This window comes from Euwallacea similis, chromosome 32 (assembly GCF_039881205.1).
Source record: "Euwallacea similis isolate ESF13 chromosome 32, ESF131.1, whole genome shotgun sequence".
Classification (NCBI taxonomy): Eukaryota; Metazoa; Arthropoda; class Insecta; order Coleoptera; family Curculionidae; genus Euwallacea; species Euwallacea similis.
The window spans coordinates 1,751,309-1,779,261 of NC_089640.1; the positions used below are offsets into that span (position 1 = coordinate 1,751,309).

At 35.6% G+C, this 27,953-nt stretch overlaps 1 protein-coding gene across 2 annotated transcripts in view; it reads right to left on the bottom strand.

The window, feature by feature from the left end:
• The window catches only part of Cals (calsyntenin-1), a 57,515-nt gene that overhangs the window by 13,505 nt on the left and 16,057 nt on the right, over positions 1 to 27,953 (bottom strand). For both annotated transcript variants that reach the window (XM_066403948.1, XM_066403947.1), the window contains exon 2: positions 20,899 to 21,184. In XM_066403948.1, the coding sequence (XP_066260045.1) occupies positions 20,899 to 21,184 (286 nt within the window). The remainder of the gene's footprint in view (positions 1 to 20,898; positions 21,185 to 27,953) is intronic.

Genomic DNA, 27,953 nt, shown 5'->3' on the forward strand with positions numbered 1-27,953 from the left:
TCTTTCATGGGGAATCAAGGAACGTCCGCTAATTTCTTCAAGCAGGTAAGCGAATCTAATCAAGAATCAATTAATCTAATGTTGTTTCGTAATTTATTAGTGTTAACATGCCGAAAGACGGCCTCTGTCGAAATAAATTACCGTAAAATTAAAATTCTCGGTATAGCGGCCAAAGAAAGAAAGGTACTTTAAAGGAAAATGGTTTTATATTATTTTCTCGTTTTTACTGCAAGCTAAGGCCCTAATTAACTGCATGAAATGTTAGATAATGATTGTGGGAAGGTAATTCTTGACCATGCTTGAGGGTTGCATTTGCATTTAAGGGTTGAATTATCAGTTCAACATATCAGACACGCCAACTTTTTTGAGAATAGAATTTCCATGGAAACAACGAAAAATGGACATATCGCTGATTAGTTTATTGGTCTCTAAGGAATTTTTCCTCTAGCTAATGTTGTCGCGACTTTGATCCAATGGTCATTATTATGATAAAAATAACTCCTAGTTATTAGTTCACTTTATAGCTACTCAAAACTAATTTTTCTTTGTTTCCCCTATCGATTCGTTACGGAGATTTACATCATTAAAGTGATCCTTAAAGTTTTCAAATATTGAAGTCCGACATCCCGATAACTCATAAAGGAATTATCTTATCTAATTGATTCTCTAAATAACTCTAAATGACCTTCCAAATTATTATAAACGTTTCTTTAGTTTAATTAATAGCGAAATTTTTTGTATTTTTCAGTTAATAAAGAGAAGTTTTCTAACACTAAAAAATTACATTCTTCGCGGTTCTGATGGCTCAATGTGATGCATCATTTGTGTAAAGTTTTGTCAGGATGAAGAACTTTCCTTCCTTATACAATTTCAGGCTGTCAGGAGGTTTTAATATGGCCTCTTTGAGTTTTAGATAAACTTGGCTAATCCATTTTTCCATTTCCCAAGTGAATCCATGCGGAACGCGATTCCCTTCGCCTGGCCTCTGATGTGAAATTTATTGAGGTTTCAGGATTTAAAAAGGTCAGAGCTTCAAAGGGTTCGACTGATACTAACCTCGGACCCATTAGTTAAATAGGATTCTACAAAACATGTAAAGTTTATAAAAATTTATCAATTTGAATTTATGTGTCTTAAACCATTCGACCCATTGATATCAAATATCAGGTAATCAGATAGGTAACTTTCTTCTATTTGGATAATTGTTAGTGAACATCGTATGAATATTTATTTATTTTCTGGTCAAAACATGAGTTAATAAACATAAAGTGTTGCTGATCTAAAGTGAATTGTATTTATTGCCCAAAGGCGCGTCCCACGCACGAATTTTCCCATTTCTAGAATTACCAAGTTACAAAGCATAATTTATTTGCTTTATCTGAAAGCGTGGTAGGCACAGGACCGGTTGTTTAAGGTTAAGGAAAACGACTTAACGGTATCTCATTGTTTAGGATGCGTCCAAGTATCATAATCGGCTTTCTCTTTAAAGCTCCAGGACAACAAAGCCACAGTCGTGGAGTATGATTTATAACTGCTACTTGTTGTTCGGGATAAAACACGTTTTCAACTTGTTTCTTTGAGATATTGGACCAGTTATTAAGGGCTGTATTAAGAGCATTACTTTATTCAGGGCTTCAGAGAAATACTAGAACAAATCTTCTCCTCGCATTATTAGTCAGATCCTATTATTTTCTATGGTATTCAATACAGGCATTCCTCAGGACCCATTTCCTTGATTCAGATGCATCTCACTCTCCCTCTGAATCTTTAATCATTCATTATGATCACCCCGATGGTGATGTTAATTTTTCGATTTGCAAATATTTCTCTTCAATAAATACGAGAAACCAAAGTCAACGTGACAATATCGCAATCGTCTTAGTGCTTTGTTTACATTTATGTTTAGTACCGATAAGTTTTAGGTACCGTTAGAAAGAAGTTTTTTGTATGAAACAATGTTTCTGACGCTGCACTATCAAGGCGATCCGAAAGTAAATATCCAGTGCATGATTCAACTATTTAAGCATCTTCGAAACACAACCAATACCTTATTTTCTCAATAACTTCTAAGTTGCCATTAACTTCTGAGCAAGTTCAGAATTGACAGTAAAGGAAATGACCTTCGTTTTCGTTAAGGTTACCTAAAACTAAAATCAATAATCATTCTAAGTTCAAAGCCACATTAAGTATTTATGGCAATGCTGCCTCTATTAGTATTCTTCCATTAATTTCGTTCGTTCATATCCTCTTGGCAAGTATCTGAGGGATACGCCACGTGAATATTTACGAGGATAATACCTCCACTATGCAGTATTTCGTCCAATTCTCAGCAGTTAATAGGGTTAATGGGCGTCATCCCTCAGGAAAATATGAAAAATTATAGAATGGAGCTAAAAATATGTAGCGTTTTATGAAGTTTAAAGGGGATTAATTTTTCCTTTTGGAATTGGTTTCAATTTTGGAAGAAGCCGCCTCGATCTTGACTGAAACTTCACCCCAATGTAGGGGCTGATGGAGTTTAAGAAAACATACTCCCGAATAAGCTGCTCTTCCATTTCAAACTATTTACGAGGAATCGATAAATCCTTATCATCCCCATATATTCGAAAAAGCTGAAGCTTCCCGTCGAACAGCATTTCCGATTTTCCTCTACTTGTCGGTTTTTTTGCCACGGCCAAAATAAAAAAGACAATCATTTATCATCGTCACCCTTAAATACAAGAGGATTCTTCCGTTTTATTATGTTCCATTAAGCTTCTACTCAGTTGATAATAATTTATTAATATGAAAATTTAATATACTCCCCAACCAAAGACAGGAATGGTAATGAATCACATCACATGAAACATAGAAATTTATTGCGTTATGGTAATTTGCAGCTGGTGGCGCCTAAACCTCCGCTCTCACCTGATCTAGATCTAAGCGACGCTAATGGTGATTGCATAAATATGTAAGAGTTGTCCATGCACAGAAGCAAGAATTGTTTCTCCCGATCTCGTTATGTTCCATGCGAGACCGCAATGCTCGATTCGCTTATACGTGCCAATTCAAAAACAACAATGGCAATGAAAAATGGAAGAGAACGTTGGAAAGGAACTTATTTGAATAATTGAAAAATTCTTTACGGCAACCCTGCGACGAACTCAGACAAGAGGGAACTGAATGACGAAATTCGTGGAAACGACTTTGCCGAGGGGGATAACCGGGAATAATGTTTTTTTTCTCAGTTTATAGGTTATTTTTTTTCAATTTAAGTGGTGACCGGCATATTTAGGATCAAGTTCGTTTATGAACTATGCACATGGAATGTATTTACCTACATAAGATAAGATTCTGATCAGGTGTCGGAATAGTTGGGAAAACGCAACCTACAACATTCGTGTGTGTGTGTAATTCGTGTGTGTGTGTAATTCGTTTTTTGCCAATAAAAAATAGACTTATAGTATATTTAGCTGTGACAATGGCTAATATGCGAATGCAGTGTAAAATAAAAGGTAAGTGTAGATTTTTTTTCAATAATCAGTTAAAGTAGTCTGTAGGGAAATTGTTGGGTTCTTTTGAAAAGAAGGTCGGTCAGAAGTAATAGGCGACGAAAAGCAAATTTAGACAAATACATTCTAATCAAACCTAGATTTATTCATAATTTCACCGTAAAGGACTTCCGAGAAAGAAACCAATGGCAAGTCTTAAACGACAACCCCAAACCCTTGAAAAGGTTTTAGTCGCCTCGAAAGTGTGAAAAAAATCTTCGATAAGCCCATGTCATTCATTTTCTTGGCGTAGGAGGGCAATTTCGGCAAATGGCCGAGCCAGGCAATCTTGCTCATCCCTCTGCTGTCTCAGTCTACAACGTGAGCAATAAACAGAGAGTAAACAACATAAAACGGTTGTGCAAGAAAATGAATAATGACATCGTGATTTTGCAGGCTGCCTCTTTTGGGCAGAAATTACCGTTCGTGGTTATTTAAAAGATGAATGAGGGTCAGGGCCTTTCATTTAATATGGACGGAATTTTTCTCTTGAATGTACTTATGCGTAATCCACATCAAACAAAACAGGTTGGGACATGACATTATCTCTCGAATATGCGTGTCATCTAGTGGAGGGTTAATTGGGTTGAAAAGGGGGAACTTCTTGCCATAATAGGCGATAATATTTAATTATGAATGTCGAAAATTTTCAACCGATCCATCCAAAATAATTAACCCCCTATCTCAGCAGAAAACAACAGGCTACTTAATACAGTATAATGAACTCTAGCAGAAATATTAGAGCCGATTTGAGTAGTCGCAGTGGAAGTGAAATTGTGTGATGGCTTAAATTTCCTGCACCATCTTACAGTAAATCGAATGTGTCACCAATTAGGTGGTACTTATTTTTAACACTCCCAACCGGGCTCGACGAAATTAGAAGCTCTTGTATTTCTGTTTTTCGTTCTATTTACGAACAGACGTGTCCAACTCTAGGTAAATGTGCTCCAAAAATAAGAAATCTTGTTATATAAAACTGAATTATAGGGAATTGGGAAGAGATACGGAGATATCCAGTTTCGGGACATATTTTAGAACAATGACACTATTCGTGACACGAACTTCCGTTTAAAGTCTAATCTGGATAGGTCTGCATTAAGGGAGAAATCTCAATTATTCCTAACTCCACAGATTTAGAAACATAAGGACAATGGCATTGTGCTCAACAAACTCCTTCTCATAACTCAAAAACACTAATTTGAAATATCCTTTTAAATAAGAAAACTTGTTAAGAAGTCACTTTTAGAGTCTCCGAACTTTATGCAATTTTAAGAGTTATATAGGAAAGCAACCTTTAATTATTGTTCGTTTGTTTGAAGCAAATGATTTTACATGATAAAGCTCTTGGGTGCATGAACTTAATGTTAATACTGCAATTTTATAAATAACAAATTATGTACTCTTGGTTCATTTCGGTATCTCGATCCATATACAAGAAAATCGAATACCCTGTATATCTCAGAAAATATCCACTTTCAGATAAGGCACGTTTGCGCCAATGGTTATCATTTAACGCGTAGTATCTCCAACCAACCTGTTATTAAAAACTTCACAGTAGTTCAATAATGGACTCTTAATGGGAATAATAACGGCATTGCTAGTAGCGGAAAAGTATCAATTTTTCTGTTTAGCGCATATGTATGTATTTCAATAAATATTAAAAACGTAAATGACAAAATTTAAGTAAAACATGGTTGACATGAACAATTAGTTACTAAAACAATTAGAGTTCTCCCATGTTTTATACTTTCAAAGTAAAGTATAATATTTCACCCCAACGTTTACATACACAGTGGCGCTTGACGCCATTTAACCGCAGCTAATTTGAATTAAAATTTAGTTAAAATGTCTGACATAATAGCCTTTAAAGTGCCTGGAAACTCGCTCTACAGCTTTCAACGTGAACATTCAAATACCAAATGGGAAATGGGTCAATCGATAGAGAGACAGCCTGTTCAATGTTATTATCTATGCTTGGCTATCGGACGTAGGTACGATTTTTCTATTTGATATTGCTATTTATAGGAGAATGATTTATCTGTGTCTGCGCATTTATACAGGCTTTTCTATGACGAGAAGATATACTACGTGACAAAGAAAGGTAAACACCCATTAAAAACCATTTTATTTTGATAATTTTTTGCATGTTGACTTATCTTAAAAAAAGAAAGAAATGATCAAAATTTCAAGTTTATCTGTTAATTTTTTTTTAGTTTCCATGGGTCGTTCCTTAAAAAAATTAAATTTTGTTTAAACATTTTTGTTCACATTTGCATCGCAACTTTTTTGAAGTGTGTTGCAATCGGTCATAATTTTTACTCATTATGGCTAGAGCGCGTAGAATTGAACAGATCCGTCAGCTTAGTGACTTTGAGAGGGGGCGGATTGTTGGGTTGCGCGAAGCAGGTCTGTCAGTCAGAGAAGTGTCTAGAAGAACTAACAGATCCTTAGGAACCATAGTGCGGTGTTACCAGGCGTGGACTCAGGAAGGCCGTGGGCACAGAGCCAGAGGCACTGGGCGACTCAGAGGAACCACAGAGCGCGAAGATCGTCGATTGCGACTTTTGGCTCTTACAGACCGATTTAGCAGCAGTCGAGCTATTGCAAATCAGTGGTTTGAAGAACATGGAAATAGGGTTGGTATGCGTACAGTATATCGCCGAATACGAAGTTTTGGCCTTTTGTCCTATCGTCCGCATTGAGTGCTGCCTCTCACTCGCGAACATCGATCTAACCGCTTATAATGGTGTAGAGAGAGGATTCAGTGGGAACAAGAATGGACTCAGGTGATCTTTAGTGATGAATCCCGCTGCTGTCTGGGAATGAACGACGGTCGGGCAAGGGTGAGAAGGCGACGGGTAAAAGGCAAGATCCACAATTTGACAGAGAGCGTCATGTCCACCGTACTGTAGGCGTTATGGTATGGGGTGCTATCGCATATGGTAGCAGGTAACCCCTAGTTTTCATTAGAGGCAACATGACTGCTCAACGCTATATCCAAGAAGCGTTGGAGCCATATGTGATTCCATATTTTCGAACTATCACGAACGCTATTTTCCAGCAAGACAATACTAGAGCTCATGTTGCTAAGCAAACAATAACGTTCATGGATCAACATCAAATCAACCGTTTACCCTGGCCACCTCGATCGCCGGATCTGTCTCCTATTGAACATGTCTGGGACATGATTGGCCGCAGACTGTTGAATTTACAGCACCCTCCACAGACTTTAGCAGCCCTTACTCATGAAGTTCAGATTGCCTGGAATGAGATACCTCAAGAAGACATTGACAATCTTATTAGATCCGAGCCCAGGCGTATCAATGAGTGTATAAGGAACCATGGATGCTCAACACACTATTGAAAAAAAAATGAAGTTCTTCCTCTGATCTTGCTGAAAATGTAATCATTGAATAAGTATGTGGTACTGAACACGTACAAAAAAAATTATCAAAATAAAATTATCTTTAATGGGTGTTTACCTTTCTTTGTCACGCAGTATACTTTACAAGATCATTATGCAGCGCATTTCCAATAAAACTCTCATTTCCTTTAGTTTTTATTATTATTTTCTTGATTAAATATCTATATAAATCCAGAGGTGCTAGGTCTGTGTATTATACAATAAAATATGTGAAATTCTTAATTTTCTTAACCCAAGTCATGAGCAACAAAACCGGCAATTATAATATTGAAATCCACAAGTCTAATGATGCCACTGCTCCCATTCTACATTATCCACGCGTCATGGTACAAAACTTCGCGAAAATAGAGAATAAATTGTAGCTTTGTTGGAAAGATAGAATATTACATAAATCGGAGTAAATTGCAAAAGTGCATGTGTATTTGTGTTAAAAAACCGTATGCGATAGAAAATATCCGTTATAGGGTAAAATCCCTGATACTAATTCACTAATATTCTTTCTTCTCATTTCCTCTACTGCTTTTAAAATTTCCATAATAAATCCCTCCAAATCATCTATATCGATTTGTGAATTCCAAGAGCATTAAAATATATGCGTTTGAGGCGAATTACTCATTTTTTATTTTATTCTATTTGGCCATAAAGCCTCATACAGAATTCTCACCTAAAACTAACTGAGAATAACATCCATTAAAGCCTAGGAGTTATTATTACAGGAACGAGAATTGACAGTTAACTAAAGTGTATGGAGGGTGAATATGTAAACTGTATGAAGTACTTTGAAGTTCCACTTTTTAATCGTCGAGTAATCAGTTTTTATGATACGTTTTGGCTGCAAGATTAAGAGCTACACAGCGTTTGTCACCGGTAGAGCAAATCCGAGTTTCACTGGAGAGGAAAACCGAATTGCGGCTAGTGCGAAACAGCCTAAAACCCTTCTTGTAATTAAATTAAGCGGCCCACTAAATGCAGCTCTGTCATAGTAATGAGTCCCCAATGTAAATTATACTGACCCACTAACAGCCAGGAAATATTTTAAGGGTATTACGCCACTGCTAAGGAGCTGAGTATGACAACTTATTCCGTTTTACTAATAGGTCGTGTCATGTGGGGAATATTTTATATTTTCGAAATCGGGTGTCTTAACTGGCAGCCATCTTCTGTTTCTGAATGTGTTTAAGAATTCAACTTGTAGGCTACGTATAAATTCCAAAATGATTATTAATTTTGTTTTAATAATTAGGTTAGGAAAGGATATTTCATTTAATTAAAAAGAGAATGTTAATTAACAACATCCTACACAAACCAATTCAATTCAAATTAATGACCTGATGAATCGGTTAGAGAAAACCATGATCTGGATTATGTGCAAACCCTTTTTGATTTTAACGAAGAGCTAAATGACAACTAATCACAAAAAGAATAAATTATTGTTAATTTTATTCTTTCTATCATCGTCGGCATTCCTACTGATTCTCGTTTTTCTATTCAATACAGTAGTAATAACTATAGCTTATTATTGGTTCTAGATGTGTCTATATTAGGATTGAATCTGTACACTGCAACAAAAAATTGAACTAGTCAATATCCCTCTTATACATATAACTTGAAAAAAACTACTTTCAAATATCTCCTAACTAAGGAAACTTATTAAGAATTCTGTTAAAGCCCCAAAACTTTATGCAATTAAAAAAGTTACTCAACGGCATGTCTTTAATTATTGTCCTTTTGCTTGGCAAAAACTTTACACTTTGCAGCCTGGGAATTGATTATCTAACTTATAATACCTAATACCGGTAGTATGGCAGCAGAACGAAAGATTTCCTCAATCTCCATCCGTTTAGCTGATCCAGTGACGTGCTTTTGACGATTTTTTTAATATCCTTCAAGAAATCCGTGGAAGAACAAGAAATTTCGTTATTGTTAATTAACTTTCCCAGTGACTTCTTTTCAACAATTGAACTTAATAGGGTCTGATATCTTCTGCTGTTGGGAAATCTTTGAATTAGATTTCGTAGCATAAATTAAAAGTTTCCCGTCAATCTTTATTACATGATGGAGCTGAAACCTCATTTTATGAACATTTGATGTAATAACTGTTTCTTTTAATGGCTTTATAAATTCGTTGAAATTGGACAGACTTAACGTTGTGTCATCCTAAGTGCATCCTTAAAATGAACTCCATTCAAAATTGCTATAAGAACTTAACTTTTTCGCATATGAAGATAAAGAACTACTAACACAAACATGGAAACTATGTCAAGTTTTTCTTCTTTTTCTAGCTACTTATAAATGAAGGGTTGTAATAAAATTTAAAAAAAAACAACCTTCAGTGCCCGTATTTTTTTTAAACTCTAAGTTTTCAAAAGGTTTCAGTGTCTTTTTAGTGCTCATGGTCTTAATGTAAAAAAACCTCGCCTCTGGGCCGAACAATTTTCAACAATTTCGCTCGTCGAGGCATGACAAGAAATAACTTTCAAAAGACGTTATTTCTTTGTCTCCGGAGCCCTGTGGGCGATTTTTTAAAGATATCTCCCCGGTTCGCTAATCTCACTTTAGCTTGTTGTAAGTTGCGACGGGAAACAAAGGAAAGAGCTAGAAAACTTAACACTGTCTTGGAGAAAAAATTTCAGTTTCATGGACACGTGAGTAACTTCTTGAATTTCGTGTCAAAGAGTTTTATTAAAAAGCGAATTTGATTTTCCCGGGGAAATGTGTGAATCGAGAGAACGTTGCACTATACGGAGAGCTAAAACGTTATCCTTGTTCCAAATACTTAATCTGGACTTTTTATGATATACAATGATATTTGAATACTGTCATATTTCTTCTGGCAATTCCAAAACATTCCAGTTTATAGTACATTTATAAAAAAAACAAACTGATGAGCTACGAGTATTTTACAATTTTTCATAGAACTCTCATTATGTTCGCATCGCGTCGAAGAGAGTCCAAAGCAGCACCCTTAACACTCTCCGTAGTCTATATTATAAGGCGTTACATGAAGTTGTAAAAGTGCATTAGACTCGAAAATAGGGCGAATTTTTACAATGTTGTTGTGTTGAGAGTTAAGATAAAACTTCTGTTGTTCAAGCTCGTCGAGAAGCCTGGCTCCGTAACAAAATCCAAATTAAATTTGAGCGGGGCTCATGGAAATATGAAATTGCCCGTTATGGACTTGCTATAAAGAAAAACTCGTCGTTTGTTAACTTTTCATTTAAAAAATCATCCCCGTTAATTCTCGAGACCCTGACGGATATCAATGGGAAGTCTAAAGAGATGGTAACAAAGAGGTTGCGGCCTTTTGTCATCCGCTTTCAATTTGGGTCTTTGTCGACGGTTACAATAGGAAATTAGTTGTTTTGTTTGGTCAAATCATCGTCATCTGAAATTGACAGTAGAAACTATTTGAAATGTCAGAAAACTTGAAAATATTCGTCCTATCGGCTTCAACACGTTCCGGTAAGAAATCAAGAAACATGAAATATTTCCTCGATTTTGTTTCCTTTTACGATCGTTTTTCATTCCTTCGGACGATAAGAAAACCCGAGGAAACGGCTTTAATATAACAGGTAGAAATATCGAAGCAAACAACGCCTTAGATATTAAAGTCCAAATCTAAAAATGTTTCAATCGAAGACAAAGATAAAAAAAGCTGCTGTAGATGAAAGAAATCCGTATTGATATGCATCCGTGTTTTACAGGCTTATAAAATACAAGAATGGCCCTAAGGCTCTATCCACAAAGTATTTTCCTCTCTAAAACAAAGGGCTTAAAACTAATATTGAGGCAAATCTGTGTGAGACTCAGAAACAAGCAGTACAGGGGACAAAAGGTTCGCCTTCGGCGAGGTCTTTGTTGTGAGAAGATGTTCCTTATTTGCAACGTTCATGGAAAATAGCAACAATACCTTTTTTCATTAAGGTATTCTACAATCAATTTCCTCTAAATATTGCAAATTCTGGAAGTATTCCAATCAGCATTGCCATCTGGTAAAGTAAATAGCAATGCAACTTCAGGTTTATTATAGAGGCGCTAAACTGGAAAATAGGTCACATTCTTCTCAATTCAATGGCGGTTCTCAAGGTGTTTAGGAGAAAGATAAATGGAAGTTTTGCATGGGACGTATGTTCCGTAGTGAGTCCCTTCGATAAAATCATTAGGAATTAATTCAATGATCCTCTCTAAGAACATCCCATCAAAACTCTGTATTTGAAGTGCCATATGTTCACTCTTCAACTAAATGTACGTTTGTACTTGTTATTTTCATTTAAGACAATTTCTTTCGATCGTGTTTTCTCGCTCTTTGCCAATTTACCCGTTTTCTCATGCTTTGCATGTCACGTGCTTACTTTTAATAAGCAGTCTTACTTTTGCACCAGAAAGCTACATATTTCGTAAACAAGTTCGCTTTTAAGGCTTTAAGTAACTTGAAACGTATAACGAGCTGTTAATTGGTTCCAGCCTGTTTCTATTTCCATATAACCAAGAAATATATCATTATTAAAGCAGTGAGGGCTTTACTGCACAAAACTCAACACTCTTCTTTTTTTTTCTTCAAAAAAACTGATTTTGTATTAAAATCATACTTATACAGGGTGGTTGCAAACATTACAGTATTGTTTCTCAACATAGAGCAATAAGGTGAAGAGTTTCGCAATTGCAATTCAGTAAACCCCATATACCTTTAATATTACCTCGATGTTCTCTTTTCTGTTTCCCTCATGATTTAACGTGATATTATAGAAGTTTTCGCAAGTATTTGGCTATTACATCCTACAAGCCTGGCAGTCCCCAAGAAAAACAACCATTCCATCCAACCAACCGTTTCCACTCTAATATCTTTCGCTCTACATCTGAAAGAACCCTCTGCATTACCCACAGAGTCGATTTAAGTTCAAATTGGAGCAGCTAGAGGCAGATCTAAAGTAGTTTTTGTTCGTGCGGAACAATATTAGGCGAGAGCGTTTTATCTTTTGAATCCTAATGCATTTCCCGCACCCGATACAGCCCGACCCAGATCTGCATAAAATGGCTTATTTTCCATTTCGAGGGGACTTTCAGACAAAAGTTGCAAACTAATATTGAAGCGAACTCGTGAAACCGAGCCAGAAATGAACAAAAGGCGTATCCAGCCTATTCGGGCGCTTGTATTGTGTAATTCACCGTGACAGACTCTGTATCCCTATAAATATGCTCTTCCATATGGAGGAAATCCGACTATTTTTAAGTCCAAAGTAGTCTTCTTCAAGGCGCATATGCCATAAATCCTGATCCTCCTCCAGTGGCTGCAGTCAAATAGAGTGTGTAGAATATAATTTAACCCTTCAAGTTTGTCCATTTATTTGCGGTTGGTTATGTATTCCTTTTCATTACGCTTGTTCTGGATTGCAGAAAGAGAGAAATTACTGTTGGTAATCAAAAGGATAGTGGTATAACTGAATTCCCTCAGACGGAATTAAAGGTGCTGCAGTATAATATGTAATTTGGTCGAGTTCTCCCCATCGTTTGTAGTTAAAGGGAAGTAGAATTGTCGGAGAATGTGATGATGGGAATTGTAAATTGCCTTTTTATTTCCTCTCGTATTTCTTGTCGTTGTCAGTCTAATAGAGCCAAGAAGTTCATTGTAAACTACGCTTTTCCTAGTTTAAGTCGATTAGGGTTAACAAAATACATATTGTTAAGATCCGTGTATATAAACGTATCAAAGCGAGGTCAACGAAATAACGTCCCAATCCGTCGTTGGGCCCACAGCCGCATATGTTTAAGTTTGAGGAAAGGTATTATTATTGCGATGCTTATTCGATTTGTCTCGTAAATTTTTCGTTTTCTCGAAGTTGCTTGTTCATCACCTATAATATTATTCAATGTATCGTAAACAGTGTCTTTAAGAGTACAAACTCAGGGTGGCCCGAAGGTGAACGTTTAGTTCATGGTTTGTTATTTTGTAAAGCCCGAAACCCAATAAACACTTTCGGAACATGATACATATATTTGTAAGCATATTTTCCAATAACCCTAATAATTAACCATTGAATTTTGTCATAAATTGTCTCCTAACTTAATGGACAACTACTTAATAAAAGGGCCTGCGACAAAAGGTATTAGAGATCCAATCAAACCGGACGTCTTTCTTTACCAGCTTGATTAATGGGGCCAGTCTGACGGTTTCAGATTCGCCATCTATAAATTACGGTTGTTAGTAATGGATTAATAATAATAAATTGGACATCAGGCAAAAGTTCAGCAGTGGAAGTTGAGACCAAATAAATTGAGAAATATTTGTAAGCAAGAGGAGCAGGAGAAGAAAAGGATAATTTAGTACGATTACGCTGCAAGGATCAAATATTTGGTTTGAAGTAAATGGGATGGACCAAATAATCTTTTTTTATGCTGTAAACATTCCAGTATGAGTTCACGTACAGATTTCAGGAGTACGAAGCAACATTTACTTGCAATAAAAAGGTCCTTCAAAACTACAGTGTAAATGCACATGTATTCAAATTAGTTCATTTCGTTCCTTGGTCGAAAGTGGTCTACGCCGAGTAAACGTATTAATATTAAGGACTGCGAAGGGATTTCTCGGACATAAAGAATAAACGTCAAACTGATTTAGTGGTCTATAAAACACCAAGGTAAACACAAAATCGCAGTTTAATGTTTTCGTTTACAAAAATCGAAATGTTATTGACGGCAATGTGACTGACGAAAACAATTGAATTCAAATATTGCATTCAATACGAAATTGACATTCATAGCATGCTAGACGAGCAACACGGCAATTTTTGAGACCATTCCGGGATATATGCGCCTCTGGAAATTTCATTAATTTAAAAGTATTTCTTGGCATTTTATACAAATACAATAAATTACATGGCTCAGAAAAATTCGAGGCTTTCTGATGGCATTCGACCCATTACAATATCAATAATCGAAACCACACGGAATCCCTCCCATAGAAGTAGGATTGAGAATCGCCATCCTGGTCTTATAGTATATTTTCCTATATTTTCTTTTTTATTCTCTTGTCATCCGAAAGTATTCTTCGTCTGTCTCGAACAATAACTCACCTCAGCGCTATACGCCTCGGTTGGCTATCTTTTGTTCTCGACAGAAAAGAAACACTTTCTTACACCTGGATGTATAATCTATTATTATTTTCTTTGCACGTCAGAGCTAACTGACAACTACTTCAACTAACAAACAAAACTAATTACCAACATCAAGCTGCTTGATAAAGAAATAATAATAAAAATACAGTTACAAGTACAGTCTACAGTTCAAGCAATTTCATTGTTTTCTTGGTTAGAATTCAAATTTTCAATTTAAAAATAACTCTCTCAGTCAGATTTATAATATAAAGAATATAAAGGAAACCGGGGACATTTTAACCTTTCCCACTTATTAGACAACACAAAAACACATAAAGGGTGTCGTAATTTTTGTTACATCCTGGCGCGAAACTCCTTGTTTCAGCGGACCCTGGGGCGGTCTCATAATCGTAAACTGCAAATATTACCGCTTTTAGTGTTCATTTGATGCCCTTAATCGTAAAATGTTCAATATGTGTGATAAATTACGTCGAAACTTTTGTTTCGCTGATTTTTGAAATGTAGCAATAGAAGCCTCGTTGCTCAGATTGAGGAAGAAAGAGAGAGAGGGAGTGATTACAACTTCGGTTCTTAGTGTTTGATTTACAGGCAAGTTGCAGGTATGGATAAAGCGCTTCTTCCAACTTTATGTGGCAGTTTTCGGATTTAGTTAACTGTGTAAATTCTTGAAATTTGTTCCAGGAATTTATATTACTTGGGAAATTTTGTTTTGGGATGATTTACAGCACCATTACCTCTATCGTTGTGTAATTTCAGCATTGTTGGGTTAGCAGAACATATTTATTATAAGACATGAGATCAAACAATTTTAAAATATTCTTTGTGTTATTGTAGTAAATTTTCCCAAAACGTTCGTCAAACAATGTAATTAAGGGCTTAAAAAAGGTCTAACGATAATTAACCTCCCGTTAACTCTCTCGGCTTCAAAGTTGCGGGAAAGGGTTAATTTTAAAACTTCTGCTCGTTTTAAAACTTTGCAGTTGATTAGGAAGTTCCAGGGAGACTTCTTTACCCTTATTAGGTGACTCCGGTTTCGCTTTGTTATCACTGAACCTTGACATAGACCCAAAAAGCACTTATCTTTGATATTTACTGGAAAATGACAAGATTTAACGTCGGATTCATATCTGTTATATAATCTGACTACACCGTTATTTGATGCATGTGCCCTCCATTCAGAACCACCATAAAAAAGGAAATCGTTTTATTTGATCCTCTTTTATGATTTATTTTCGTGTAGTATTAAAATGGACGGAAAGAAGAAATGGAGAAAGAATACCGAGTCAGAAATATTAGCTTCGCCATATGGATTTCCGAACCTCGTGAATAACAACTTCAATAGGACGCAAAAAGGCATTTTCAGCATAGAGTAGTCGAGATAAGTGGCTTCGCAAAATGTCCTTGAAGAAATACCCATTCCCTATTCTATAGAAAAGCCTCCTCAGAGTATATGTAGATCGTTCGGAGAATCGTTCATTAATTATCTGCAATCAGAGCTATTTTACTCAACACCTTTACACAATTAAAACTCCCACTTAACTAATTCCGTATTACCCCGTTGGGGGCAGTGTCCAACAACCCTGGCCAACATAAATAACTAAAAAACCTCGGCCAGACTACGAGGCATGAGTAAAATGTGTGAATTTTTCAGCGGGCAGTGAAATGAGGCCCATTAAGATAAGTGGTGCGAATGGTCAAACTTAAATGCCCTTTTATGCACCCGGTGCTGGTATGAAATATACACCGACACCGCACTTAATTTCCCGCAACTTAGTTTCATTTGGAAAAACGGACGTAATATGGATATTTTGCCTGTGTAATAAAACTTGCTCGACAGAGAAATGAAATTTCTGGATGTAGATGTTTTGGAGCAATGTGGTGTGAAATAAAATTTGCTGTTTTCTGGTTGAAGAGGGAATTATGAGAGAGAGAGAATTTCATCCATTACCTGTTCACCATGTTAAAAACTGTAGCCACAGTAATAGATTCTTTTTTTATTCTATTTGGGAACAACATTCGTTCCTCATTAAAACCCATGTCAATTTTTTAGTGACAATTGATTAACATTTTGTTCATTGGGTGTTACTTTTGACAGTTGGAGTCTGTTATCTGCGCCACAGTCCCGAACTCAAGCAACTGTACTTTTCGCGATGAATTCCGCAAAAATACTAAAGTCGTCCATAACAAAACTGCATTTATTTGTTCAGGTAGGAAATTATAGCTCAACCATCATTTTTACATTGGCCTTGAGATGTTCGATACGATATAAAATATGGTTAATCTTGCCATGTTCACTATTAATTCAATATGTCAATGACTCTTTGATGATAACTGTAATATTTGACAACAACAGATAAACGTTTGTCAGGTTATTGCTGATTTTAGAAAATAACCAAACTGATCATATTAACTGCGCGACACTGATAATTCACGCATATTGTTCTAAAATAAATCGATAATTTTTATTATATTTCATTATTTAATGGCACATTTTTATGTAATTTCCTAATTGGCAAGGTTTTCCTAATTCATCAAACTCTATGGCTAACATTTTCCTTTTCTGTTTTGGGAGTAAATGAGAAGTACTCTCTGAGAAATGTTTTTGGGTTGGTTGGAATTTGGACTTTTCCACGAGAATCAGAGTAAAATTCAGTTTTCACCCGCTTCAATTTTCCCTTATATAACTTGAAATAAAATTTTTTATACCTCAAAATCGTTTGTTACGAGAGAAAATCTGCAAATCAAATTGAAATTTGCACACTCGGTGAGCCAGAAAATAAACATCAATTCAAGAAGCTTTGAGCTTCGTAGTGCAGAGTTTTCACCAGGATACTATGCGATTGAAAAACGCTCTTCTGCTCTTTGAGTTTCAATAAGTAGAATAAACCACATATGATACAATTTTGAATATAGGTTAGTGAAAATTTTAAGTCGATATGTATCTTTATATATACATATGTACAAAAAATTGTATTATAGATTATTAGCATGATGTAGTTTCAAAAGCAGTTAGGGCGATTTGAAAATTTGGTTATTTTCTTCTATACATTTTACTACGTGAAATTGCCAAACTTGTAGTCCCCGAAAATGGGCATTTACTATTTGATTTTGCTATTGTACAATAATTTTAAATTATAGCACAAACTGCAGGTTTATACGCACCTTAACTCCATTATGCACTTATTCTGCAAACTTCATGTCAGGAAAGTGACAAATTAAATCTGGAGGCTTCGACGGGAAAAAATGATATTTACAAAATCTCGTCTAAAAAACTGTCTTTTTGCTGCTTCCGGGCCATTTATAACTTTCACGATAAAACGACGAACCTTGCGTTTATCCAAAAATTGCCGAGAAAATCCCTACCTTTTGCTATTCACAAAAGACGTCAAGGTGGTGATAAATTGCCGTGATTTTAGTACTCCCCGTAACGTAACCTACATATTACATGCTAGCGATTTGTTATTCAAAGTGTTACGTACTGCACGGCGACTCTACATTGCCGGCAAAATGATGATGAGGTGGGTATTAATAAATCTTTGTTGATACAATAAGTTTAACTTAGTCTAAATAATTCTTGAAAATATAAGTTCTACACAGAATTCTAATCTTTTATTATCTAGATTGTTGTTATATAGAATTTGGCAAAAATGCTGCAGTATTTTCTTGCGTGCTTAACTAATGACTATCAAGGTATAAACAATACAGAAATTTCGTATTACAGAGTTATATTAAACTCCTTATTTTGCCAGTACTTTACATTTAGTTATATGTGTGTGCTCTTTACACAGCAAGTCCACAGTACGTCATCATTGAAGCGGAAATATTGCAGCAATAGGAAATTGTGAAAACGAAATAGGGTCATTGAGAATCAACAAAAGTTAAAAATTCATTGCGTTGCAATACTTTAATGAACTTATTTACCTGAAGATATCATGTGTAAACAAGTCTCATTCAAGACAGGATTGAGCATATTATTTTTAAACCAAAGAATAAAGAGTTGTCGTTTTACTATTAGTCACTATGTTCATACTACCAGATGCCAATTTTTGGTCACCATTTAGAGGTTGCGATTCTATTTCAGAACTGGGCACAATTTAAAATGTTTTAACCGCCAAACTGGAGGGATAGAAGAAATGTTACAGCGGAACAACAAGCCCTGGTTTAGAAAACTAATTTAAAAAAAATCCACCAAAGCTCTTACAACTCCAATACAACTAACGAGCTTCGGCTTCGACCGCACTCAAACTAAAAATAACGATGGTAAAGTTTATCAATTACAGCAACTACTGAACTTTTTAAAGCTCAAAAATCGGGAGCAATTTTTACTGTGGCTTTAGAGCTCCCATCAGGACCGGAAAACTAACAATAAAACGGGGTGCATGTGTAGTGGGGCTAACTAAAACCCCAAAACTTCCCCGAAATGAAACTCATTTAAAAGTTCTTTTATTCAAATTTGCTTTTGATGCTTTTCGGGCCGAATTTTAAATGTGACTAAACTTTGTTTATTGGAAATTGTGTCATCGGGAATGTGATATTTACAAAAATTTAAAAACAGGTCTTTTGTTGCGATTACATGACTGTATCACTGGTGTTGAAAAATAACGATCATCCTCAAAATTTTCAATAAATATTGAATTAAAATCTTGCAAGAAATATAGAAACAATACACAGCACCTATATTTAATTAGTTGCAATCCTGAATCACCGCAAATTATTGAAATTTTAAAGGCTACAGCCAACTTTAATTACATAAAGGCTGTTTTAATTAAGTTTGCTACACAGGAGACTGCTTTTCTATCGCTTTTTAATTAAAAACTTCAATCTAAAATCCACTTACACTGTCTCTAAATAAAAACTTAATTGAGAAACTTGGGACACGATTTATATTGCAATACAGTACCTACCTTATTGATAAGAATGTGGTTGCATTCAAATGAGTATTTATATATTTCGCTCCTCCTAAAATATCCACGAAATGAGGAACTGTGATGATTGCTCCTTGACTTAATCTCACTTAGACCTCTGATTTTATGAACGTCTAGTCTTTACTCTTTACGCAAACACGATTTTCAAACGTAAAAGGGTCAACAGACAATTTCCCGTTACAGTCCCGATTTTTCAATAATGGAAAATTGCCCTTCCACGGCATGTCCTTTGGCGCTGAAGGAAAATTGTTTTTAAAACCCACTGCACACGCAAATAATTCTCATATCATTGGTATTGTCTAGGTCGTATAAAAATAGGTATAATTTCTTTCTTCTTAAAAATGCTCAGTTCGTTACCGTTTTACTTCTTAAGAAATGACCTTTCCGGTCGTTTGGTTTTATGACAAGGGGGGTTTCATGCAAAAACAGGGATAAAATGTTCTCATCCAACTCCATTTCCCTTTAGTTATGTCTCTGGCGATGGTAAATTTCAATACATTTCAGATTATAATAAAGCATGTGTTGCATTGTTAAGCTGGCACTCTAGCGTCATTGTCGTTGTAGATTCAAATGAATGCAAATTATTATGGATGTAATTCAATGGTATTTAAATATCTTCAGGTCACATTGATCATTACATGTATATCAATTTAAATTACTTTTCAAATCTTATCAAGTTCCATTTTAAAACGTTAGGGCTAGAATTTTGTGAACATTTTTAGTTTATCATAAACTTGATTAGTTGATATTTTTCTCGAATCTTTATTTCACTTAGTGTATTTTACATTTCAATATTATCATTATTAAATGTCGTTATAACACTTAATTTGTTATCTCTACACTCCTGTCCTGGATTTGAACTGTTGTTGAACAATTGTTTGAATAATTGAATTGTTTTCAACCATCGTATCACGGCCCGGAACCACTTTCGGCAACAATACCAAAATAATCCCAACGTTTACAGACAATACGCAAAACAACTTATTAAAGAAATTTGACGATTTAGGTACAGAGAGACCCGATGCATCGATTTACACTTTTCACCTTCAAATCGGCGTCGCGGCGCAATCGACATTTTTAGGTTGGCCCAGGGATATTTGATGCGTCACACTTCCTTGAAGCCGTGTGAGTGTTCAATTTTTTCCTGCCGTTGTGGCGATCCACGGCCGTCTTCGGCAAAAATGCCTAAATATTCCTATGCGAAGGGACCACACACAAAACTGCATTCATTTATAGACATTTACATAGACAACAAGAATAATAAAATTAATAATCAATTGACTGGTAATTACAAATATTTGCATTGATATGCTTGAATAAACCATCGATTTTTATTCTTCTACTCTGTTCATAATTATAATACCGAGTCTTAATAAAACCATCCTAATTCTCGGCTCTACAGAACTTTTATAAAGAAAATACTCGTTTAACTCAAATCTCCGATTTAATTTGTGTTTATAACAAACCCCCAAGACAATACGATTCCGATAGACCGAACACCTCCAATAATTCAGGGCAAATCTAGAAACAGAACTTTTGGCTCACTCTTTTCCTTTTAATAAATGAATGATATCTGATTAAATCGCTCTGAAAGCTGAAGTTAGTTTAGCGGAAACTTCATTACAAGTTTCGTCAATGTTAAATTTTCGATTCGCTTTGCCATAAATTGCGCTTTAAAATCGTCAGATGCGGAGTAATGTGACGGATCAAGAGACAACTTATAATTACGGTCATTAACTCCCACGTTTCAATGCGCCTGACGTCATCAGCTAATTTCGAGATTTGTGGAAGTTCCTTAAAGTTAGGTATGTTATGGCAATAAATCGTGAAGGTATCACATAAACTCGGTTGTATGCCATAAGTTGATGTTAAACTCTACACCTAATTCGAATACATTTTTTCCTCACCTGACACTTTGTTTTCCATTGCACCCTACTGCCGCAATATCAAACTTATAATTCTTCCTTTTCTCGCAATTGAGGCTCCTTCTCGCCCTCAATTCGGCGTGTCCGTCTTCCCGAAGTTCGATCTCAAAAGGAGCCTCACCATGGTGTTTGTTCACAATCCGGAACCGACACACTTCGACTCCCACAGCCCTGATTGGAGGAGTGACCTCAACGACAGTTTCATTCTCCTTTACGATACCATGGTAGCCATTTTCCAGGTTCGAGATATCCAGACGAGGCACGTCGTCTGCAAAAGAAATTGCCTGTTTAGTAAAACAATATTGGCGACAAGAAAGGGCCCGAGAGTTTTAATTAAATGGGGGGTTTGTTCCGCATAAAATGCATTCAGATTAAGGTTGAAAGTTTGTTTGGATTGTGAAAGAGGGCTGGGAATAGCTGGCAATTTGTAATTTGTGAAATGCGAATTGCAGAAGCGTCCTAGGGGGCTTGATTAACAATGTTTCATGTAGTCGAAAAGGGAGGTTTGTGCACTCATGAACAAACTCTTCCAAACTATCAAATACGAATAAAACCTTTTTGGTACAGGATGAAATCTTATAAAATTAATCAGAGCCTTCTCACATCATTCTAAGATTTTGAGATAAATCTCAATCATGAAACATGAAATTAAACACCTCACAAAATCATCGATAATCCTTATGATAAAATTTTTGAACTTTCATTAATGGAAAATAAATTAAATCAAGTTAGTAGTTCACGATATATTTAATCTTGAATTTGACCTCAAAATTGATGGAGTAGGTACTGTATTGTCTTTGCTTTTTCGCATGTTTCAATTAGTTTCTCCGAGTTTAATTTCTAAGGTCAAAATACAGTTACTTTATGTTGCCCAAATACAATGGGTGAGACGTGACACAAAAGGCCGGAAAGCTTTATTAAGCTAGCGTATTCAGAAGGCGAGAACTATTTCCAGTAGCTGCCGCAATGGGCTTTTGTGTGGAAAAAAACTAGGGATTTGCCTTCCTGCTTCGTTTTCATAAAAATATTTATGCGCTGGGTTTTTCCTACATTCAACTTTTTTTAAAGTTTTGCACCAGAAATTCTCAAACTATTAATCTTCAAAAGTTTATTGGATCTGGCACTGCTTCTTGTGCATACCCACATCATTGTCATGCCCTTTTCAGTTCCAATCTGTTTACCATCCCCCTAGATAGTTCATAGTGTAACCTTCGAGAGGTTTCGAATAACAACTAATAAATTTTGGGCAACAAAAGTTTTCCTATTATTGGGAAGTAGTATTCTACTTCAAGACAGCTAGAATATCTAGGGATACCTACGAAAAGGTGCAAAGTTGGAATGTGAGGTTATTTACATCATTCATGAAGAGAGTGAGAATCACTGAATACATTCTCAGGTGTAACATATGAGATTTGTATAGCTCAAATTGATTAATTTAAACTTATCCAGGATAAACAGGAAAATATTAAGAAAAGTCCGGTTTATCGTCATGGGGTTAATTTAAGTTAGTTCATGTTAGTTGGAACACATAAATTCAGAAATAAAAATGTGTATTCGACACATTCATTTATCAGCTTTCAGAAACCAAATTTTAACATTTACTGTTATCTGACATTAACAAAATATTTAAAATGTATATGTAGTATTCAGAATGAAAAAGGGAGGCTAGTTTTCGAGTTTTAGTTAGAAATAACTAGCAGTTTCCTAAAGGAGAAGTTGGGCATAATATCCCGCCTGCGGAAATTACTTTCCGGTCCCCCACAGGAATTTTTAGCATTTAGCATTAATATTCATTAACCGAAAAGTCTCAAAATCAGTGTTAAAATCTTTCTATAAAGATCACATCCGATTATAAGTTATGTATGATTTATACATAGATCCAAATCCTGAAACTGAGAGTAGGACGTTCAAACTTTATAACTCTATGTGACATTGTTATACAGGATGTCAAAATTAAAACAGTCCACCTGAAATATTTTCGATGCAAGAAGTCTTTCCGGAAAACCTCGGGACAGGTCGATTTTGTTTTCAAAGGGGACATCTTTTGGACTTAAGTTATGGATGTAGATTCATCTCCTACACGGGGTAGTAACCATTTTCGAGAATTTTAAATGGCACGGGGGGTCAAGTGGTACACCATTTTGAAGGTATTTCAATTCTCTTTACAACCGTGGTGATTTTTTTGTTGGTTCTGCGTGAAAAAACAAAATAATAATAATAATAAACTTACCGGAGAATTAAATTTCGAAAAAAGGATATTTAACACCGAAAACTTGATAAGGTGTTGGAATTTAAAATTTTACGCTAACCAGAATAGTGTAGACAGTGAAATTCGTTGATATGTTATTATGCGCTACTTTAAACCAAACGATTTAAATCATGGTTTAAACCACTGCAGAAAGAATTGAAATTGTCACTTTCTATTTTAAAAGCAATGACATGGCTCGGGTTACTGCAAGAATTTTCAATGAAAAGCATTCCGGTAAAAATCCCGGCCACCCCTACGTGATAAATTTAATATATAAACTCATGGAGACTGGATCTGTTGCTAACAAAAAAACATGAAAGGCGACACACTGTTGCTAATGAAATTGCAGAGGGTGCAATTTTGGGACACATTGGATTACAGCCTATTTCCAGCATTAGAAAATTAGATGCAACTTCAATAATTCCAAGTAATAGTCTTCAGAAGATCTTAAAAAAGCATTGATTCAATCCCTATAAGATTCATCTCGTGCAAGAGCTTAATGAATCTCTTGCATCGAAAATATTTCAAGTGCACTGTTTTAATTGGGATATCCTGTAGGTGTCTTGCCTATAATAGATAAATAAATAATGAACTAAATTTTGAAATTTCGGTTGAATAACTAAATAACTGTATTAATAACTCGAATCGATGGCGATGCTTTCGTGACCTACGAACTTAGAAGCGATTTGCATGCTCAGTGTCACACGTTCCAAACCAGAATTCAGTTTCAAGGTAGATAACGTTAGAATCGCCATTGCTGAAAGCAGCAAACTAGTAGAGTTAATATGTATTAATGAACACAAGTAAAGCGGAAGCTTCCTGTAATTAAACCACAAATATCGGGAAATTCAATTTGCAGGTTTAGTAAATAATTTGTGTGGTGCAGCTGCTGCAGGTTTTAGGGCAAATTGAATGCTTTGCGGAACAAAACTGCAAATTGAGACTTGGCTTATCTACTCTAATATTCCATCAGGGTTGAGTTCCCAACCTTCATCTATTTGATGCCAATTTGATGGTAAATCGTATGAAATAGTAGCTAATACCTATAGTAATCCATATCGCAATCCAGCAGAGCTAAAACTCGCATTCATGTCGGACATGTACGATATAACGTCAGGAATTTTGTTTCGCCTGACATGTGCCCGAAATTAACTGCGTTACGTGAATCTCTCTGAACATTTGCATTTGGAATTGTTACGACATTCAAGCGGATTTCCAGAGATTAGGATTGGAATATTAATAATTACGTTGTACCTGTGTGGCTTAAAATCAATACAAAGTGTAAGACTATTCGGAAGCCTAGCAAAATGCTCTTGACGAAATCTATGAGTCACACAGTTCCAATCCCCATAAGGAAAATATCAGTGGCTTAACAATAAGGACGCGTCTTTCGCTCCCTTTAGACGTTAGACAGATACTTTTATTCAGTGGATATACATAGATCCTGTACATAGATGTATCCCATCGTTTATCATGAGATAAGAAGGGACGAACATAATTTAACCGCAACTGACCGAAATCCCATTCTATTCAATTCAAAGTAGTCCGTTAAACTAGGGAAGCTGTGGTGCTTGTATTAAATTCTCTTGGTCTATTCTTAAATAATAATAACTGATATAGTTTTCTAAATACCATATTTGTCACATATTTTAAGAAAGTTTAATTGGTGATACTAGTCATTAGAATGCGGTAACATCAGCAGATATATCATGGACATCATAATGACACAGTAAACAACTATCATCATTATATCACCAATGTGCATAAACTTGCGTTTTCTAACCTGACCTACCTTAAAAACGAATACAAAATATTACATCTTCAACATTTTTGCCAAGTGGCGACCTGAGATTGCAGAGCAATCAAACCTCAAATTGGAATGCATTAAGGGGCCCCTAAACGTGGCGAATTCGAACTGCTACATCCGAGACTACATCTAACTTTGCAGTCTGGGCGAGATTACACGGCACTACAAGCACCGTTCAAGATACAAACAGGTATTAGGGAAAATTCCCCTGGAGATTTCCTAAGAGATGTGTTTCCACAAAGATCTGGAGAGTGTTAGTGACGAGACCGTAATTAGCGTCTGGGATTTACGGGCGCGTCCGGGTGTGTCGTAAAATTACATTTCAGGATTAGTGTACCTATGGAAAGCAGGTGCCGTTTTATAGGGCTACGAGGAGAGCCTCATTAGGAGAAAATGTTGCCTCCACTTGTAATACTGCTAAGGATCATTCTGACCTTTAAAAAGAAATTTTTATTAACCTCCTCATAACAGTTAGAGCTGGATTTTTCATTCTCTAATGGCTTTAACTCTGACCTTTTGCAAGGCCGAAAGATCGACACCTGCTATTTCTTTGTGTTGCCAGGTTTATTTGAAACTTTGCCAGCTCATCGATTGGCCACTGTGAATGCAGAAGGGAATTATTTGAAGGTTAACTACAATCGCGAACGTGACATTTTTTACAGGAACTTTATTTTTACCATACTCTTTCATTTGGGAAATGGTTTTTTTGTGTGTGACCTAAAAATGTTGAAATAGGAAACCAGCAGTCCCAACAACAATTTTCCAGGATTACTAAATGCTTAAAGTAGAATCCCATTAGTTCGCGTATTTATAAAAATGGGTTGATTTTTCTGTTGTGAGCAGCAACGTTTTAATACTTAACAATAATAATAAAGCTTAAAAGGAAGAAACCTGATACAGGGAAACCCAATTAAGTTGGGCATTGTCCTCGATATTGCCTTGTTCAACAAAAAGGTGTTTTCCCTGTTCTTTTCCTCGTGCAAAGCGAAATAGCACTTGAACGGATAATTGGCATCTTTTTTGTACGAGGATTTGGAGTTGGAGAGAAGGAAAGATAACAGAGCTTCTTCTGAAATTACTATGAAATCATGATTCGTCCGAATTATTTTATATGTTCCAAATTTAAATTTTCTCCATGAAAGTTTTTTTCTTTAGAATTATTGCCAAGCTTCCAACAGAACAATTACCCTAGAATAAGCGTAAGCCTATAATCAATCTGAAGACAATGGAAATATTTTAGTATGTAATAAGCGGGAAGATGATCTCTTTCCAGTGAAACTAAGCCTCAAATCGCGCTTTAATGTAATTCCCCGAATTTCCACAAGTTCTAGGGCTAATGACGCTTTACTTTCGCGCATCTGGAAATTCTCGATTTTCACTCCTAGAGAGAATCATTCCGGATAATACAACATTATATACAGAATATTCCAGAAACTTTGGTACAAACGACTATAACTTAAAATTGCAAAATAAGAAAAAATGAAATCGTTGTAATTATACAAAAGTGCCATAAACAAATACATATTAAAAATATACATTTCTAATATTCTCGATACGAATTTTGTGTAAAATCTTACTACAAAAGCGTAATAATTTCTACTATGCCACTTCTCTATTTGCAACTTCGAAGAGACTTTTCATCACTAGAGGACAAATTCCAATTTCCTCTACAAACTTTGTCAACTGTTCCAAATTAATGGAAGCCACAGAGGGAAATCTGCATTTAATGCCGAAATTTAAGAAAAACACCGTGCCTGGTAGCCGGTTAGCCTCACGCTCATATTGGGGCTAAAGTTTAGCCAACTTTGTTTCCAACACGTATAATGGCTTCGTCCAGAACAAAGAACTTTTATTAAGCTCTGAAATTTCAAAAGGGGAAGAAACTGAAATCCTCTTTCTACTGGTCTCCAATTTTGGTTAAATCTACCTGCACAATAACAAAAAAAACGTTCAAACCTCTTTCACGCATACTCCCTCAAATCTTTCAACTATTAATCTTAATGGTCTATTGGAGTGGGTAACAATTTTTACGTACCCTTATCATTGTCATTTCCTTGTCAGTTCAATTTTGTTGCCAAGCCAGTGACATCTATATGTCGTTCTCCAAAGAAATGTTAACAGCATTTTGCACATTTGTCCTTTAAAACTTCGTTTTATTGACGCTTCTAAAACTCTGTTTTAAAGGGTTCATGTTCACGTCATAGTCAGTGATGGAGCCTATGAGGTCTGACAACATATTCCAATAATGCAAGTGTATAAAGAGAACTGCAATAAGGGAGCTAATCTATTACAGTAGGAACATGATGGAATTCCTGTCTGGCGGACTCCTCTGGATTGAATTGCTGAGGTTAAATTATGTTGCTCCGTTCTTGCTTAATGATAAATGACACCATTCAGTGGATGTAGATCGAATAATTTGCCGGAACGGACAAGGAAATATGCGTTTTTCTCCTGTAGGATTTTGAGCAATGTAGTAGTCAGTTTTGAATCCAATTAACAGCTCTATCATAGATTCAAGAATATTGGAAATATCCTTTAATTAAGCTCCAATAAGGCAGAATTTGCTTGCTTGCTAAATAGCGAATTCAGCACAGATGGTACACGAGACTGATTCAATGAAAATTCAATATTTCGCGGCAGCAGCAGGGCAGATTTAGCTGCAGTTTCGTTCACTCCCTATTAAAGGCAAAGTTTAAGCAAGAAATTGGAAGCGATAATTGAGCGAAATTATCGAACTATGCTGGAAATTTACAGCTGAAAAAATCCTGAACTGTTATTCTCAACTTCATGGCCTAAAAATTAAACTCAAAAAAAAGCTGAAGATACCCAAAATTCTCTTGAGCCTTAGAAAATTATGTGACCAAACCGTAATGTCTTCAATAGGAATTGTGTAGGAAAAGCATCAAATTCCCAATTATAATACTCGTCAACGTGAGAAAAATATTTGTCATCATTTTATCAGACCCTTCTGTTTTATCCAAT